This window comes from Octopus bimaculoides, chromosome 16 (assembly GCF_046866305.1).
Source record: "Octopus bimaculoides isolate indiv1 chromosome 16, ASM4686630v1, whole genome shotgun sequence".
Taxonomy (NCBI): domain Eukaryota; kingdom Metazoa; phylum Mollusca; class Cephalopoda; order Octopoda; family Octopodidae; genus Octopus; species Octopus bimaculoides.
Window position 1 is genome coordinate 29905740 of NC_142943.1, and position 20626 is coordinate 29926365.

At 33.8% G+C, this 20626-nt stretch overlaps 1 protein-coding gene across 8 annotated transcripts in view; it reads left to right on the plus strand.

Annotated features, from left to right (window-relative positions):
• Positions 1 to 20626, plus strand: part of LOC106870686 (putative E3 ubiquitin-protein ligase MGRN1) — a 48111-nt gene that overhangs the window by 8935 nt on the left and 18550 nt on the right. For 4 of the 8 annotated variants that reach the window (XR_008265792.2, XR_001409556.3, XM_014916843.3 and 1 more), the window contains exons 3-12: positions 2708 to 2796; positions 3437 to 3595; positions 4122 to 4239; positions 5359 to 5422; positions 7730 to 7890; positions 8842 to 9069; positions 11012 to 11138; positions 13833 to 13910; positions 19441 to 19471; positions 19859 to 20062. Coding sequence is in view for 4 of the 8 variants with exons in the window: in XM_014916843.3 (XP_014772329.1) it covers positions 2708 to 2796; positions 3437 to 3595; positions 4122 to 4239; positions 5359 to 5422; positions 7730 to 7890; positions 8842 to 9069; positions 11012 to 11138; positions 13833 to 13910; positions 19441 to 19471; positions 19859 to 20062 (1259 nt within the window). In the remaining 4 variants the exon portion in view is untranslated. The remainder of the gene's footprint in view (positions 1 to 2707; positions 2797 to 3436; positions 3596 to 4121; positions 4240 to 5358; positions 5423 to 7729; positions 7891 to 8841; positions 9070 to 11011; positions 11139 to 13832; positions 13911 to 19440; positions 19472 to 19858; positions 20063 to 20626) is intronic. The other 4 variants (XR_016244625.1, XR_016244626.1, XM_089364326.1 and 1 more) reach the window with 1 other exon arrangement.

Consider the following 20626-nt stretch of genomic DNA (forward strand, 5'->3'; position numbering starts at 1 on the left):
GCTAGGCCTGGATTATATGCTGGATGTGGCATCATTTCAATTCCCTCAAGTTCCTGGAGTTTATTCCAAGTTGCTTGAGTGGTATGAGATCTTGCGTCGTTTTACTGCAGAAGTGCTCACTTTCTGTTAACCAGTGCTGGGTATTTTTGCTGCACAATGACATACATCTGCTCCAGCTTTTCGGAGTACAGGTTGGCATGGATGGTTTGACTGTCTGGAATGAATGTGTAGTAAATTACCCCCTCATAATTCCACCAGATGCATAACATCATCTTGTGTTTGAAACATCCATGTTTGGTGATAGGTTCTGAAAGCTGGCCTTTACTTAACCACTGCTTATACAGATTAGGATTGTGAAAAAATATCCCTCTTGAATTATTGCTTGTTCCAATCCATGGCTTACTTCCTGTACTCTTGTTACTTCATCAACCAAGGGGAAGAGGAAGTTTCAGTGAAGGAGTTCTTCACTTCAAAGAGCAAGAACTGGTATCAGCTTGGGATAAAAAAAAAACTAGCAGAAAGCTGGCTTCAGATGGTGCAACACAATGGCCTCTACTTTGAATGTGGTTTTGGGTTCAGTCCCACTGTGTAGCTTTAATAAAAAATAAAAAGCCACTTGCTGAGCAAAACCTTATAAGTGGATTTGATAGAAAGAAACCCACTGTGTGTGTGCTCATGATATCTTGTATTGACCATTGTATAATAGTTACAAGGAAACCTCACCATTGAACAATGACATTTGTTTGCAATCTTCTCTAAATATAAGTTCAGTCATTATCCAGCTTGTGTTTGAAGGACTTGAGGAAATATCCCCTTTCTAGGAAACAGGCAAGTATTGATAACAAGAAGAGAATCTGGCTGTAAAAAATCTACCTTAGTAAATTTTGTCCAGCCTATGAAAACATGAAAAAGATGTTAAAACAACACTGCTGCTGTGATGATATTTTACTAATATAGAACTGATTTGGGAAGCTGACACATTTTCAAACATTACTAAAGGCAATCCACAAAATAGGCAGGGAGAGAACAGTTTGTGTTTGTCATCCACCTAGCACCCAGTCTTAGACATCTCTATATATAAAAATGAGAATGTGTGTGTGTGTCTGTCTGTCTGTCTGTCTGTGTGAATCTCTAAAACTCGAGAACTACGCAACCAATTTCATTCAAATTTTACACATGCCTTACTTAGGGTTCCAGTTGTGTTTTAGTCAAAAAAAATTATTAACTTCTTGCAGAGTTCGAGCACACGGCAACATAATATCTCCTCCACTATTTAAGTATTACGTGTCAAAAGTGAAACAAAAACACTCATGTCAAATACTTTCACTTTAAAAATGAAACTATTCCACTAACTGAAACAATCACATTTCGATACTGTAGTGACAGATACTTTCACAGAGAGAGAAAGAGAGAGACAGAAAGAGAGAGAGAGAGAGAGAGAGAGATGTATACATATACATGTATATGTACACCATTTCGATACTGTAATGACAGATACTTTCAGAGAGAGAGAGATGTATATGTATACATATAGATGTACACGTATATGTATATATATATAGATCTATACATACATGTATATGTATACATATGTGTAGATGTATATATATATATATATATAGATGTACATGTAATATGTACACATATATACATATATACATGCATACAGATATCTATACATATATACACCCATCACACACACATACACATGCACACAAACACACACATTAGTCATTTGTTTTCTTATCCAAAACTACGTCAAAAGTACTGAATGGATCTTTATGAAATTTGGAAATTATATTCTTTGCATAACGGCCATAACTCCCATGAAAATTCATATATTTTTGATGTTGATGAAATTTTAACTCGAACATAACAGATGAGCATTAATTTAGAAAATGATGTCACACGTTATCGAGGCTACCATTCTTTCTGGATGTGCAAAAGGGGATGATGTCTTTATTCCAAGAATTCCTCTTACTCCATCAGGAGCAGACATTCCTTTTACATTCAGAAGACTATAATTCCCCTTCGTGTGACTTTTGCCATGTCCATAAACAAATATCAGGGTCAAACACTGTCTGTAGCTGGTCTTCTCTTGGAAGAGCCCTGCTTCTCACATGGACAACTGTATGTTGGCTGCTCAAGAGTGGGCAGCAACAAAAAACCTATTTGTATATGCTCCACAAGGGAAAACAAGGAACATAGTTTACAATGAGGTGTTATAATCACAACAGCAAGAAAGTATGTACATGATCACCTTCTTTTACGAAACTTCATTGACTTTCATATATTTATATTGATATACATATATATACGTGTGTTTGGGTGCGTGTGTGTATATACATCTCTATATATAAAGATGATGCGTAGTCTAGACGGCGTTTTTAGATTTCATTATTCTCTTTAACCCGGGCAACGCCGGGTATTTCTGCTAGTTCTGAATAAAATAGACAATCCAAAACTATTGTAAGGAAAAAGAATGTCAAGAAGCACCTTGCTGGTGCCACATACATTCTGTAAAGGAAGGGCATCCAGCCATAGGAACCATGCCAAAACTGATGATGGAGCCTGGTGCAACTCTCTGGCTTTTCAGCTCCTGTCAAACTGTCCAACCCATACCAGCATGGAAAACAGATGTTAAATGATGATGCTGAATATAAATTTGATTATTTATGATTTTTTTTTTTATAAAATTTTCTTTCAGTTCCCTTATCCTTTGCCCCAAGGTAATGAACCAACAAAAACTTTGAAAAGCCTTGTTAATATTCGTAAGGATACTCTACGGTTTGTACGGTAAGAAATTTCTCCTTTATAATAAAAAAAATTTTTCCAAATACATCTTTTCCATATCGTATTTAAGACTCCTCAACTGAAACCAAAGTAGTTCTCTTTTTCTTTCCTCTGTGTTTTAGAAATTAATATAAAAGGAATAATCTCCTTTAATATAACTATATTGTTTCTGTAGCTAAAGTGAAACCAATAAGAGAAACTATTGAAGCAAGGAGATGGAAATGGCTGGGTTAAGTTTGTCACTATAAACCAAATTGTAGTTGTCAGGATCGCTTTGCAATGGATTCCCCAAGGTAAAAGAAGACTTGGCTGACCAAAGGAAACATGGCAGAAGACAATAGCAAAAGATCTTAAAAGGCAGAGAAGGTTAACAATGGAACAAGCTGTCAAGGACACATTCAGTGTTAGAAAGGGGAATGGTCTTGTTGTTGCCTCCAGTGTCACAAAACACAATGAGAACCAAACGAATGAATGAATATAACTATTTACTTCAGCCTACCTTTAAGAAGAATACTAATTTGTTTTTTGAGTTTTTTTTTTTTTTGATTAATAAAGTTTTTATCAGGTTTTATTGCTAATGATATTTCCTTCATCATAAGACATAGTGTTTTAATTTTTATTATTTTTCCTTTTATCATTCTAGTATCAATGATGCTGAAAAAGTCCCTCTAGATTCTACTGATGTGGATCCACCTTTAAATTATTTTCGTTACAATATTGAATTCACATTCGATTCTGATGTAAAATGTGCAATTACTATTTATTATTTTGCAATGGAAGAAATCAACAATGGTCAATTAGTGTGAGTTATTTTTTTTTTTTGTTGCTTACAATCTTTTTTTCACTATTGTTTACCTTACAGTTGTTTCAGTCGTTGGACTGTGGCCATGCTGGAGCGCTGCATTGAAGGCTTAGTCAAACTGATCAATCTTGGTATTTTTTTTTTTTGAAGCCTGGCACTTATTCTATCGGTTTCTTCTGATGAACTGCTAAGTTGCAGGAATGTAAACAAACTTTCACACACACACACATACATTCATATATATATATATATATATATATATATATATATACATATATAGCTTCTTTCAGTTTCTGTCCATCAAATCCACTCACAAGGTGTTGGTTAGTCTCAAAGAATAAATCTGCTTTTCTTTTTTTTATGATGGTAGAGTGTGATTCGAGAGTGATTTGGCTGCTAAACTTAACATGGCAAATGACCACATAGAAACCTCCCCACTTTTGCTTATTCGTTATTGATAGACTAACGTCTCATGTTTTTTCTTTTTATTGTTTTTACAAACAGCCTTATTTGAAATTCTTTGCAGTTATCATCCTCGGGATGCATCAATGAATTCTGAAACTTATCATTACAAGAGGGGAGCAAATCAAGTATTCTGTCAGTCAACTCATGTAATTGATCCTAGCAAATTTTCAGAAGATGAAGTGAGTTTTGTTTATTCATTTTATGAAAATCATTTGGGTTCTATTCCTTCCCTGCTATCTTGTTTTAGAGATGATATTATCTATTTAACTCTTAAGCATTCAGATTGCTCTGTCAAATGTAATGCTTATTTATTCACATTGTTTTGAGCTAATTGTGCATTATCTTTAACTTCAAGACTTCAACGATGCAATTGCTTATTTCTAAAATGACATTGCAGGGTAGGTGTGAGAGGACACATTTGGCTACCTTGAACAAAAAATAGGTAGAACATTACCATCCGTCATTTCTTCTGTTAGCTGTTTGATCTTGGTCGAAGTTTTTCTCATTTGAGAAAAAACAAATTAAATCTTCTGCTGGATTTTTTTAGTTTAAAAGCCTTTTAGATTTGATGTAGTGATTTTCTTTTGCTTTGTCTGACAACTTCAGAAGTTCCATATAAAATTTCCTGCAACTGTCATGGTTTTAGGGGTTGTCAGCAATGAAGGACATGTAATGCCTCCTTCTTTCCACAAGGCCTCAGAGTTAACTCTGCCGCCTACATTGAGATCCTGAAAATAATTAAGCCCTGGATAGACAGTGTACGCAATGGAAGGCCATGTGTTTCAGCAAGACTCTGCACAGGAATGGTTGGCTGAAAATGTTCATGCTCGCATAACCCCTAACATTTGGCCTCCCTATTCCCCAGATCTCAATCCATTGGACTATTACATGTGGAGCATTGTTGAGAGAGAGGTCAGTGAACCTGCCATAACACCAAAGATTCTTTGAAAGCTACCGTAGTCAGAGTAATGTCCAAAATGAACCAGGACCACTTGATTCGAGCATGTAGATGATTTAGATCTCATATAGAAGCAGTTGTTGAAGCTGACGGTGGCTTTATTGAATAACATTGTAGAAAAGAAGATTTATTTTTATCTTCATATTATTTTTTTATAAATAAAGTTATTATCTGTTATTATATATTTGTTTTTTTTTTTATAAATATCTGTCCTCAAATATCTTATGCACCCTGTATTTAAAATGTCAATTGTAATAAATTTGGTAATTTTTGTTTTTCTTTTGTTTTCTTCTTATCCCATTTAACTTTGTTTACATTTAAATTTTGTCTGTGTTTTTAGTGGCAGTATAATCCAGATAAAGAAATAATTCCAGTTGTTATTCAGTGTATTGTGGAAGAAGAAGGTTAGGAAATGCATAAATTATTCATAAATTTGTGTATGTGTGTTTGTGTGAGAGGAACCAAAGATATGTTTGAAAGTTCATTTTTATTATCAGTTTACTTTTTGCAGTCCAGTTTGTTTCCACTACAGAATAGATGACTTCAGTCTTTCTTCACTTTTGGTTTCTGTTTTCTTCTATATTTCTTACTTTGAAATTGAATATACAATGGTATGCTGTGTTTGAGAAGACCCAGCAATCTAAGTGAGACCATAATTGTAACCGTGGCCTATGCCAGTGCAGCATAACCAGCCCATTTAAGAGTACCCTTTGAACATTGGGCAATAAACTGCGCTTGCAAAGACCTGTTGAAGCAAGTGAAGTTGTTGTCGTGGCTGATGACAGTACCGCTTGATTGGCACGTAAAAAGCACCATCCGAGCATGGTCGTTCCCAGTGCCACCTGACTGGCTCCCGTGCCTTTGGCATGTAAAAAGCACCATCTGAGTGTGGTTGTTCCCAGTGCCGCCTGACTGGCCCTCATACTGGTGGCATGTAAAAAGCACTCACTACACTCTCGGAATGGTTGGCATGAGGAAGGGCATCCAGCTGTAGAAACTTTGCCAGATCACACTGGAGCCTGGTGCAGCCTTCTGGCTTGCCAGCCCTCAGTCAAACCGTCCAACCCATGCCAGCAAGGAAAGTGGACGCTAAACAACGACAATGATGATGAATGGTACAACATAGAAATCTTAAGTTGCTAATTGTATGGATGGTGTACCAGCTTGTTGACTAATGGGTCGACTGTTCACATCCCATTTATTATTATTGTTGTATTGTGTTTCTATTAAAAGTACTTAAATTCTCATTGTCCCGCCTTGAACCTCCAGCCTTGTATCCTTCTTTCAATTACCTCAGAGCGATGAAGTATTGTTGTATTTATCATAAGTACATGTAAAAATAGTGCAGTATTCTTTTATATTTCGTTTTCGTCATTGGACTGTGGCTATGCTGGAGTACTGCCTTGAAGGCTTTGGTGGAACGTAGTGACCTCCAGCACTTACTCTATTGATCTTTGTTTTACTGAGCTGCTTTCTTACTGTGGGAATAAACAAATCAACATCAGTTTATGCTAGGTCAGTAAAGAAGTTTTAGTTAGCAGGAAAACAGACAGAATTCTGCTGTCACCAGGGAAGTGGTACAAAATTCTATTGCCATTAGGGAAGTGGCTATGGTTGATATGCAGAAATGGAGTCAGTTATATTTGTTGTGCCTAGTGTAAACTATGGGTGCACAAAAGATGTGCTGGCATCACAGTCATTCTGACAGAGAAGGACTTTGAATTAGCAAATGCACAAGAGTAGACAACAACGACAGCCCAACAAAATGAATTTCTTCAAATGCTTGGAAGATTCCCTAAAAGTAATTGACAATTTTTACTACTCAAGTGGGTGTTTTGAGAACATAGTAGCTAGAATAAGAACAGGATGGAAAAATTTCGGAATTATTATCTCTGCTGGCATCAAAAGAATTCTCTCTCCAAATGAAGGGCATACTATATGAGGTTTTGTGTACAGATTTGCTAGCTAGACTAATTTGCATATTGTTCATCTGTTGGCAGTCTGATTAAATTATTAATAAATATTTTATGCACAAAGAGCTTGTGTTAAAAACTTCTAAAATAGATTTGATCTAGTTAGATTACAATTAATACCTTTGTTGTAGAAAGTAAACAACTATATAAAAAAAGCATATTCGTCTCTCTCTTTCTTTCCCTTGTCACACAGAAAAATAAAGGAGATTATCCTGACATATTTCATGCACTTGCTTGGCCACTTGTCTCAGAATAAATACTCTTCATTCTTTTACTCATGAAGAAAATTCATAGTAAATGTGTTTTCTCTCTCTCTCTCTCTCTCTCTCTCTCTCTCACTCTCTCACTCTCACACACACACACACACACACACACACACACATATATATGGTGGATTTCTGGAAAGTTTCCATCTACTAAAGCCTACTCACAAGATATTTGTCGGCCCAAAACTGTAACGGAAGGGACTTGCCAAAGATGCTGTACTATGAAATTCTGTATGCTACATTGTTGTAGAGCCGAACTTCTTAGATAACCACACCTTTGCTTATTTTATAAACACAGCCATGCCATTGTCAAATATTCTTTTTTTATATATAATTATATCATCCACAGTACTTGATGAATGCTTAAAAGACTGTGTGCCTTAACATTGTTAACCACTGATAACTTTAATCCTCTATTCTTGTCTTATTTTTATCCAGACTAATGTATCTGTTTATTTACTTTACATTCTAGAGCACATTGGTCATTCTCATGTCACATTTGCAATGGTTGAGAGAAATTCTGACAGTGGTTATGTATTAAAACCTCTTAAACAAAAACAGTGTGTTGGCGGTTTATGTTATCTACTACAAGAAATCTATGGAATAGAAAATAAGAACCTGGAAAGATCTAAAGTAATTTATTTTGTTTTTCTCTGATATTTTATTTGAGGGTTAATTTGTTCGATACATGCTGATTCTTTTTTTTTTTTTTTTTTTTTTTTTTTACAATTTTAATATTAAATATTTTAAACTTAAGAGTCTCAGTCAGCAGGTGAGCTTAGTTTTTTAACTCAGTTTCAATTCTTGAGTGAACAGTTTTGATGTCTCTGGAAAAGCATCACAAGTTATCAACTTTAGTTCATTTAAAATCTTGCATTTCTTGTGCCTGAAAGAAACCCTATACTAAACTGGAAATGTAAGGAGCACCAATTAAAGTAATATATGTGTTGAATTTCATAAAATACTTTCTGTCTTAAAATCCTGCGAACTAGGTCGCTTCCCTGTGTAAAAATGAAAGAATGATGTTCATAAAAGGATTAATTTATAATATCAAGTTTTACATTATTTTCATCTTTAAAGAAATCAAGGGATATTTAAATATTTTAGTTATTTTTTCAAAATTTCTATTTAGGTTTAAAAAGCTCTATTTCAATTAGAAGTAATTACTTCCTTTGATAAAATTTAATCCTTTTGTTACCATATTTCAATTGATTTTAAATATAAGAAAGAATTTAGTAAAATAACTTATCATTCCACTAGTGTTAGGTACATAAATTGTGACTAAGGTTTGGTGGAAGATTTTAATTCAGAACTTTTGAAAACAAGACATTTGTACCACAGAGCCAGAGGCGGTTTCAGGCAGGTTGGTATGAAAATGGTTAAACCTATTTAAAATTAATTTGTTTTTTTAAAATAGTTTTTTTTTATACTAAAAATATTTAGGATTTAAATAGGTATTAAAAACACCAGAAAGTAAAAAACCTGGTTTGTCCTCATTTATGAAGATATAATATTGTAAAATGAAATATTTAATTATCAATCATCTTTAAAAAATTTCTCCACATTTTGAATTTAAACTTACAGCTGGATACTGATGAAGACATTGAGGATACTGGATCTGAATGTGTAATATGTATGTCAGATATGCGAGATACTCTTATTTTACCTTGTCGTCACTTATGCCTATGCAATAACTGTGCAGAATCATTACGTTATCAAGCTAGTAATTGCCCTATTTGCCGTGCACCTTTCCGTGCACTTTTACAAATTCGAGCCATGCGAAGAAAACAGATGTCTTCAAATATAACCCAGGTAAAAGATAATCGAATCTTTTTGTATTGTTATTTAATAATTTATTATGTCTCTGTTGTCCTTATTCATTGTAAAGTGATTTTCATTACATGTTGAAGTATTGTTTTCTTATAACTATATGTAAAATGTTTCAGGAAATGTATTTTGCATCTATTTCAAATTACTTCTATATATTATTTCATCTGAAATGGATGAGAAATTATAATTTTAAGAATGTAAACCATTAACATTATGTAATATCTCTTTAAGTTGTCCAAAACATATTCTACATGGCTGAGGACTGTAAAGATCTTTTAAATGACTTTTTGAAATAACCAAATCGACATTATTAGAGATATTCAGCAAAACTTGGTAATTTTATCCAACATTGTTGAATTTATATTCCATATAGCCTTTTCAAAATTCTGAATTTTGGTAGTACTTTCATATTCTGGTAACTGCAATTGAAGATGTTGTGGATGTGTGATGTAGCACAAGTGAATCCCAAAACCCAATCATTAGTGACATAACAGCATTGATAAATAAAATACTGACCTTTGGTAGCTGTCAATAACTCATTGTTGAATTAATCACTTCACTGCTAACATACATGACGCACACACACACACACACACACACACACACACACACACACATTCCTTTATTCTTTTACTGCTCTCTATAATTGTGCACTGAGGCTATGCCAAAGCATTAAATGTAGTGGTTTTAGTTGATAACATCACGTCCAGTACCTAGTCTTGAGCTGCTCTTCTCAATCTCTGTTTGTCGTAAACCTAAGTCCACTTTTAAAATGAAGGAGCATAAACACAATATCTAAATACCCAAGAGATATTCGTTCAATGCACCAAATTCTACCAGCAAAAGATTGAACCCAGTTGAAAGACACTGGCTAACATTGAGATCAAAACAAAGAACCATGTGCTTGTGAAATAAACTTCTTAACCATGTATGGTCATACATGTGTGTGTATGTGTGTGCGCACACTTGCATCTAGTTAAAAAGGAAACCTTGAAAGAATCTTATCAGCCTTTTGAGTTAGTCTTCTGTTTTTATGCAGCATTATTTCAGTGACCTCTTTTTATCAGCTGATGCCAGTGTTGCATGTCTGGCCTGTATGATATCATATGCGTGAGAAGACCTGTTGAGTCAAGTAAAACCAAAATCGTAGCTGTGGCTCCCATTCTGGTGGCACATAAAATGCATCATCTGAATGTGGTCAATACCAGTGTCCTCTGGCTGGCTTCTGTGCCAGTGGCATGCAAAAAGCACCATTCAAGTGTGGCCAATGCCAATGTCCCTTGACTGGCTCCCATGCCGGTGGCATGTAAAAAACACTATCCGGATGTAATTGATGCCAGTACCCCCTGACTGGTCCCTGTGCCAGTGGCATGTAAAGAGCACCATCTGAACGTGGCCGATGCCAGTATCCCCAGACTGGTTGTGTGCCAGTGGCATGTAAAAAGCATCCACTACACTCTCGGAGTGGTTGGCGTTAGGAAGGGCATCCAGTTAGCCTGGTGTAGCCACTGGCTCTCCAGATCTCAGTCAAACTGTCCAACCCATGCTAACATGGAAAACGGATCATTAAACAACGATGATGATGATGATGATAGTGTATAGAAGGTGTAAGGTGCACAGCAAGATACACATCTTTGTTTATAGTTCCCATTGTATTCTTTGCTGCTCATTCTTTGATGTTACTCAAACCCCTTTCTTTGTGTTTCTTTATTTATCTCTCTTCCTTGGTGTTCATCCAATCATGTCTCTATTCACTGGCAATATGATGCTGTGTTACTTTTTTCCTTGCTTTTTTTACATTTGACAGAAAACTTTTGTGATTCATAGGCACAACCCATTTTTTTTTTATTGTTAGTTCAATGACAGTTTATGGAATGTGACTTGGCTGATTGGAATTTAAAAAAAAAATTTTTTTTTTTATCAGGGTGGTGAAGAAGAGAATTTTGTTAGTCAAGAAGGTGTTCCTCCTGGATATGAAGCAGTATCTCTCTTGGAAGCATTAAATGGACCTTATCAAAATAATTCTGTTCTTATGCAAATGTCTCATGAAGGTCAGTGGAAGTATATGTATTTTTTCTCTATTATTTTTTTTTCCACGAGAGAAGAAAAATTTGGCTTTCTGTTTACTGCCTTAATTTAGTTTTATTGATCTCACTTTATTGTCATCATTGATATCATCTCATTCAATCTGGTTTCATCATAGACATTGAACCTCCATTCATTTTCATTATATAAGCTTATACTTTCATATGATTTTGTAAAAAGATATAAGTGTATTTCAACATATGTTTATATATGATTATCATATTTGCCAATGTATAAGATGTAGTCTTGCATAAGACAATATCCTATTATTTTTATTTTTGTGGAAATGAAGAAGTTTAATGTTTCATCATACTCTCATATTCCATTCATATAATACAGCCGCACACACACACACACACACACACACACACACACACACACACACACACACACACACACACACACACACTGAGCCCTGTTGCCCAATTTCCTTTTCAAGGTCTTCTCATCATTTGTCTTTAGTTGCAGTATCTTCCTGCTGTAATTAAATGTGAGCTGAGTTTCAACAGCTCTTCCCTCATACCAATCGTCTTTCTCACCACTCAAAACCATTTCATCTGATATCCATCCTGCATTCTTTAATACTGTCTTCATCCACATTTTACATTGATCACCTTCCTGAGTCACAAAACTTTCTCTCCTCCACCACCATTTGCCTCTCCTTTTCTCTATTCACTTTATCTCTGCCCCACAATCTTACAACCTACCCAGTTACATCATCTTTCTCTTTTGTCCATTTTCTCTCATTCTTCTTCTGTCTACTGCATTATTATTAGTTTTGCTGTTGTTGTTTTGTTTCAAAGCAAGCTGTTCCAAGTCTCACCTGGAGACCTCAAGTCACAGCAAGCTGGATGTTTTATTATGGATGTTATTTATGGGCTGCCATGATATATTTTGTATTAAAAGTTTGTCCATAATATATGCAATTTTGAAAGATTTAAAAAGATTCAGATATTCTCAGATTGACAGTGATTAAAAAAAAAATTTTTTTTAGGTTGTGGGCTGTACCCATAAAACATTTTTTTTTGTAGTGCTTGTACTTTTAACCATAGTATTTAAGGGTGCCATTTAGGATTATCTTTAGATCTCTAATGACTACGGGTACTGTTATCATTCTTAGGTACTACATTTTGGTTCTCTATTCAAGGTCCTGGAAGTTAACTTCCAAAATGTTTTGATAGAACTGTTGCAATCTGCTTGCTGGGATTCACAAAAATATTAGCAAGCATGTTTTGTCAAAATAATTTTTCACCACAATATCTGGTCTATTGACCGGAATTGCATGATTAGTTTGTCTTTATTTTCTACTACATTGGCAGGTTTATGTCCCAACCAGTTCTTCCCATATGGGTGTCCAAACTGACAGTATATGATCCAGTGCTATTACTAAGTCTATCATGGTGATTTTATTATTGTTATTATTATTATTATTTCTACTACTATTGCTCATTTGCTATTTTTCACCCACTTCCTTTTCTGCACTATAAGTTATCTCTTCTTCCTTACTCCCCCAATTTCAAGTATCGTTGGTCACCCATTAACCCTACCCAATTTCTACAGTTGTCACTATTCCATAACTTCTCTATTCAATTCTCAACATTTGTTCTTCTTTATATTCACCCTTTCTCTCAGCCTCTATCCACCCACACTTCCTGTTCTGTCTCCACTCACCTCTCCTCTTTTGAGGATACACCCTAACACCTCATCACCACTATTTTATCTCTTACCAGCTCTCCCACTTTCACTTCTAAAATAATGTGAGTAGCCTTGCAGCTACTTTTCTGTAAGAAGCCTGTTCTATTCTGTCCCCTTCTCCCACACTTTAATCTCTCATTCCCTTGTATAGAACCACTTTTTTTCACTCCGTAGTCCCACTCAGTTGAAGAGGGTCTTCGTTTTTCAGACTTAGTAACCTCACATGTGCTGGTACCAGTACACCTTATAAAATGGTTGGTGTTAGGAAGGAAGGATATTCAGCCATAGAAACCATGTGAAAGCAGATATTAGAGTACAGTGCAGTCTTCAGACCCATTGAATCCTGTAAAACCAATAAACCCATGCCATCATGGAACATGAACCTTAATGATAAAAGAATGTTTAGAGACTCCCATACTGCCTTTGTACACACAATTTTCAGGTCCAGCTATGTTTATTGTATGCTTTTACTTCTCAAAGCAACAAATTTCAAGACTCGTACTTTCTTTTGTTGGTTGGGATAGAATATCTTCAAGTGGTGTTATTCTTCAATTCCTGTTTGTATGTAGAGTTCAGCATCAAAACTGTTTTGCATCATCAGGTTAGTTTTAGCCATTTTGTCAGCAGTTCTTGCATATTAGCCTCTTCTTGTCCAAAACATTAGGCAGACCACTGATCGTGAAAACTAGATTGTCACATTAGTAAACACTTTACGCTTTATTTTAAATCAATTATTGTGAGTCATGAAATGAAAATAATATTTTTAAAAACTTTTCTTTTTTTGAATTATTTAAGGAAATAGAAAGTATTATTTTTTTCTTTAGATGTCTTTGGATTTATGCATAAGTCTAATTTGATTGGGCTCAAGAAGAGTACATTTATAAATTAAACTCTGAAAGCTCAAGTCATAAACAAAAGCCTTGCACTTGGCTGCTACTATATAATCATTCATTTTCGTTTTTTAGATATTACTCCAACAGAGAGAGATGGTGAACATACAGGAGACAGAATAAGCAGCAGAAATAAGCACAACAATAGGAGCAGTATGTGTTGGCAGAAAAGATTTTTATCATTGTATATTTTCTTAATTTTCGAAATTGTGTATTTATCTTTTAAAGTGTCCTTCAAATTTTGTTGATACTGTCTGTACTTACTTTCTTAATGTCTTGGATATAGTATTTGCTCATGTTTGATTTGTCTGGTGTTAGGAGAAAATAATCTAAGTAAGAATGGTTTTCCTTTTGTGAAAATTCTCTCTCTCTCTTTTTTTGCTAGTTTTCTAATTCCTTATACTTCTTTTTATTATTTGATATCATAATTACTCATTTTTTATCTGGGTTATTATGTTATTGTAATTAGATTAATATCAGTGTAAATTTGTTCTATGTTGTATTTCTCAAAAATGTTTTCAGTTTATCCCTTTAGAAATTGATATTGCGTCCTGATGAAGGGTTAAATACAATTCAATATAAGTAATAATTATGAATAGATATATTTTGTTGCTATTGGAGATAAAACACTTCAAAATATAGGTTTCTATGTTAAAAACAATGTAATATTCATCCTAATAATCTCCTCTTCTCTCTAATTCTATTTTGGTTCAGAAGAAGACAGATTGTGCAAAGAATTAAATACTTTATGAGGTACAAAGGACAATGAGAGAAAGATGCTTGTATTGTGTGAGCAACAATCAATAAATAGAGAAAGGGTCATTGCATCTAAAAGAGACTAAGAGAAAAAAGTAGTACTGTTTCTTTTAAGAGAGCAGTTGTTGTTTAGCTCTGGATTAGCTCTGATCAAGCACATCTGTAATGGAAGTTCCTTCCATGACCATCCTGTTCTGGTGTATCTGGGACTGCATGATCCTATGTATCGTTTTTTTCTTTCTTTCAAGATGGCAAGATGGTTTGGTTGCTATGAGAACCATAGTTTAGTTTTGAACATATCCTTACTTTTGAAGGGTAAATGAGTTGCAAATAGAAAAATTGATAGAGTACCATATTATCAGATGACGGGAAGATGGTTCATACCCTGCCAATGATGTTACTATGTTTATGGTCAAAGTTCTTTACTCTCAGTGGCCCAGTCCATCTAACTGTAAGTAGGTACTTTAGGGTGAACTGATTCATTGAAGCAAGTTACTACAGCAGCACAAAAATTGAATATTTTGATAGCTTGTAGAAATGAGTTCAGCTGTTGCATATGTTGCTTTGAGAAAGGTGCATTTTTACTAAACTGGTTACTCTTGATGCATTATATGAAGATGAAGTCTTCAGTTGTCATCATACTAATGGGTTAGGAGACTTAGCAAAATGTGAACAATTGAGGGCTAGAATATGTTTTCATCCTGGACATGAATACAATTTATATTACAGTCTTGTGGCTACAAGGTTTGCATGACTTGATAAGTTAGGAATTTTTCTTTCAAATGTCTCCTGCTTCATTCTGTTATATTTCATGAACAGTGTACTGTATCCTCAATATAGTTTGACACAGAAAAATAATACTAGTTATTTTTCATTGACTTGAAGAGCAAATTATCCATTAGTCTTTTATAAATACTTTTATATATGACTTTACCTAACCCGGATGGCTAAACACCTTTCATAGTTATTTATATTTCTTCTACATTTGCTCTGTATATCATGACTTGTAATACCGCTAAGTATAGCAGTTGCTTAATCACTATATTGGAAGCAGACTGGAATATGATTATGTGGAGTTCTAATCTTAACGATAGCAGTCATAAATTTGTTTGTACATACAAGATACATTATATTTTTAGATATGTATATATATATTGGACTTCTTTGATTTCAGAAATATGTCTCTGTATTTGAAGATCTGATCGTTAATTAGCTTTTTACTAAAATAAAATAATAAAGTCTTCTAGGGACAAAAGTCATTATTGTCATCATCACCATTATTAACATTTTAACATCAATATTCTCAAAGTTATCATTGTCATTGTTGCATACATTTGAGGTGGGTGAGTCTGTAATGCAGCATTTCTCTAAACTGCACAATTTTGTGTTGTCTTCTTAAATCTGATTTGAATACTCTCTTCAAAACTTTCTTTTGCCTACCTGCATCACAAACATCCTCAATCATTAATTCTTGTCTCATCTATAATTGCATTACATATCCATTTGTTTTATTTGCATATCTATTTTATTACTAAAAACATCCACCTCTCTTTTATTCATATATATTAGCTATGTTATTTCATTATTGGTGTGATTATGTTGAACTTGACACCTGGTAGATATAAACAGAGACACACATACAGATACACATACATGCATGATAAACTTTCACACAGTTTCTGTCTACTTAGTTCCACTTACAGAATAATGGTCGGCCGCTGTAGAAGGCACTTGCCCAAAGTGTTGACAGTGGAGACTCAACTTGGAATCATTTAGTTGCAGAGCAAAAATTTTAACCACATGGCTGTGTGTATGAAACTCACCACCTAAGAAAAGTGTACTTGACAGAAAGGAAAAACCAGTAGTGCTACTAGAGAGCTCCTTCAAATGCAGTTACTGTATGCATGACTGCCCCTCCCATTTGATCCTCTACAGACACAGCAGACGCTGCACACCATCAGCCACTGACATGGTTTCTTCAGGCACAGACCTCTCAAGACTAACATATGCCTACTATATGTGTATGGCTTAATAATAAAGGATATAATAATAGATTTAGCTTGTTAATGTTGAGTAACGCCAGGTGTGTTTAGTAGATGATTGAAATGAGATATAACCTCGTGTTTTTGTTGTTTAGATATTTTTCTGGGTTAGTTACAGTTTTGAAATAAAATGGGTAAAGAAAGAAATTTATATTTTATTTATTTATTTTTGGTCTATTTATATATTTCCTTTTTCTCTTAATTCTTTTCTCTTATCCAAGCCTCCTTTTTTAACTTTGATTTTGACTTCCTTATTTTCTCTTATTTACAAATTCTGCTTCAGATGCAGTAATTTCAAACCTGAATATTTTTACAGATACCTTGGATATTTCTTTCTTATTTTTTTTTGTTTTTGTTTTTAATATTATTCATATTATTTTATTTCAGTTATTTTATACATTTTAAAATTTTATTTTGCATGGTATATTATTTTTATAGTTATTTGTATTTGAGTTTTGAAACATTTTTGTTTTTTAAGCTACATACATTATATGTATGTATATACACACACACACACACACAAGTTGTTTCCATTATTTTTACCCCTGTTTTCCCATCCTAGCACGGGTTAGATGTTTATATTATTAAGGCATTGTTTTACAGCTAGGTGCCCTTCCTGTTGCTAACCCTTACCCGTTTTTCAAATAAAGGACCACTGATACATTTTTCAAAGGTTCAAAGTGAGCTGATGATTTGTTGACTGAAGTGACAACAGCAACACAATTTGAAATGAATGACTTTCATAAACCCAAATGTAAACAAACAGCACATACACCGAAAGGGTTTCTTTTAGTTTCTGCTGCCCACAAAACTTTGCTTGGCCTAAAGTGCAACACAGTGGGATTGAACTTAAAACCATGGGAATGCAAAGCAAACTTCAGGGTCAATGAAATAAGTACCAGTTATGCAATGGGGTTGATGTAATTGACTTACCCCCACCCTTGAGATTGCTGACCTTGTGCGAAAATTTGAAACTAATTCAGTTAGAGCTACTTAAGGTCACATTCCGTGTGTGTGTGTGTGTGTGTGTATTGTTTCTTAAATATGTAACAGCTATTTATACATCTAATTTAGAAATACTGCCTTTCGGATTACGAAGCCAATAAACTCCAGCAATAACAGTTGTTGTCTTGCTTTGTCTCAGTAAACTTGCCTTCAGCTATGATTTATATGTTTAAAGTGTATTTACAACTATATTATTCAGTGTGTTCTTAGTTTTTAAGTTAATAGAGTGTACATTAAAGAAGATTTGGCTTCTATTTCTAGCATATTGAACAAGAAGTTGGCAACTCTTTCATCGGATCAAAAATAAAAGTTAAACTGAGTATTTTGCTTTCAAACATGGTACAGAGAAAATAAGGAATGATAAAATAGCAGTTGTGCTATCTAAAAATCTTGTGCATATATGCTTTAGCTGTCTCATGAAGCAACTAAATTAAAAATAGAATGCAGACATGCTAAAGCACTGAAACTATTTAATAAGGACAATTTAATTTGCAGCTAGATTTAAATCAATATATTCTCCAACTGTTCCATACATTTTCTTAGTTGGCTTCTAATTAAAAACTTTTATTCCCGATGATTATTTTTTAGTGCTGTTATCTACTATACCAGTATTTTATATACATGCATGCATGCATGCATGCATGCATGCATACATACATACATACATCTGTGCGTAGTGAAAAGAACCTTTGCTGAAAAGAATTTTTCCCACATATGGTGAATTGCAGTGAAAAATATAAAACTAAGCAAGATACACTATATATATATATATATATATATATATATATATATATATATATAATATGTGAGATAAAATATTTTCATAGTCAACCAGTTGACAAAAAAATTAGCGATAATATTACAATTTCATGCTATCATAAGAAGTTTCTCCTCCTACTAACATGGAATGAAAACTTTTTATGATGACATAAAATTGTAAAATTATCACTAATTAGTCATGATTAGTACAAGCGAAACCGGCCAACTGTGCAAATATTTTCTCATAAGAGTACATATATATTCTCTGCATTTTCTCTTTTTATATTTTTCACTGTGTGTGTGTGTGTGTGTGTGTGTATATGTATATATATATAGATAGATAGATAAATACACACACACACACACACACACACACACACACAAAATATGCACATGTATATATAAATTTGACAAATTTTTAGGTGTTTAAACTTGCTGGCCTTGTGCCAAAATTTGAAACCAATATTAATTCTGAAATTGTTTAATAATTGTCTACTAAACCCTTTAGTTACCAAATTTCTGTCAAAATACACAGCTTTGTTTCAAAGAATATGAAGAATATGGTAAACTGTCATTATGACACTGGTGTTTGGAATATGATTTAACATGAAATTTTGATGGAAGGTTGTAATTTAGATAATTTTAAAATAGGAAGTTTTTATCATAGAAAGCAGAGGTAATCTAGGGCAGGTTTGTATCAAATGAATTAAACCATTTTGTGATTGGAGAATATATTGACTGAAATGCAATAAGAAATATTAAAAGTGAGTTTACTCATGAAGAAAACACAAATTCCCTTCCTAATGTTGTATAAATATTTTAACATAAGTGAGATAAACCAATACTTTATTGATTGTGTATTTGTAGATTTACATAAATTCTGATGTAACCGTTTTGTACTTTCTTGTATTTTTGGTATTTAGTTAATTGTGATGATATAATTTTAAGGTATTCACTAATATTCCGTTCACTGTTGCTACTTTTATTCTTGTTCCTTTCTGGATTCTTATTTCAGTGAATTTCTTTTGTTTTGTAGTTTAGGAAAAAAATACGTTATTTTAGTTATGAATATTTATATATACATATATATATATATACATATGTGTCTTCTTTATTTTAAGGAAACCGTGAAAAGAAAAGATCTTTAAAACGGTAAATACAGCTACTGCTAATATACTTTCATCTTGCTAACTGTTATTGGATGTAATAAACTATGTGCTTACATAACCAACCTTTAATTAAAATCCTTTTAACCATAAAGGTCAAAATTCTGCTGACAAGTATTGCTAAAAAAATTAATAAAAATGACACTTTTAAGGTGGGGTAGGAGGATAGCTTGTGGAATATATTTCTTAATTCTCCAATTACAGATCATAAGAGATCATGGTAAGCAAAATAATATTCCAAATGAAAATTGGAAATTGTTGAAATTATGTTTTTCATAAATTAATCACATGGGTTTAGAATTATATTGGATTTCTGTATGTTGAGTAATTATATATATGTATTTTTTTTTTTTTTTTGTGATTTCTTTTGTAGTCGACAAACTAATGAATTGACAAACAGCCGTCAACAGGCTCAGAACCTCAATGACGATCTTGTTGACAAAGAAAACAAAACAAATGAAGCTATCATTGCCAAAAATATTCAGCCCACGACACCAGAAGTTGTCATGTCAGAAATTGTTGGTAACCAAGGTAATAAAGAAAATGAAAAGAATTCTGGGAGTGATGTAGAAGCTGTGTAAGTTAGAAATATGCTATTGTTTATTTCTTCGAACCCTGTAAATATTGTGAATTTCTTGAAGTCCTTCCAGTTTAAATGTTTCTTCTGTCCTTAAACATTTCCTATTCATACACTTGCACCCACTTCTACCACACCCTCCTCTTGCCTTTTCTTTTGCCTGCCGGGCGAAATGCTTAGCGGTATTTTATCTGCCGTTATGTTCTCAGTTCATATACTGCCAAGGTCAACTTTGCCTTTCACCCTTTCAGGCTTGATTAAATAAGTACCAGTTACGCACTGGGGTCGATGTAATCGAATTAATTCTTTTGCCTGTCCTTGTTTGTCTCCTCTATGTTTAGCACCTCCTGTGGGCAGTAAAGAAATAAAAATATTTTTGTCCCCATATCCACACCGACTTTCACCTCTTCATATCCATGCTTTCATATAATGCACCTAACAATCACACACACGCACACCACCACGATACTTCTGCACTTGCAAACTTCTGCACACATACCCCTCCACCCCCACTCCACTCTTATGCCCACTTCCAGACATGGACACGCTTCTATACATGACTCT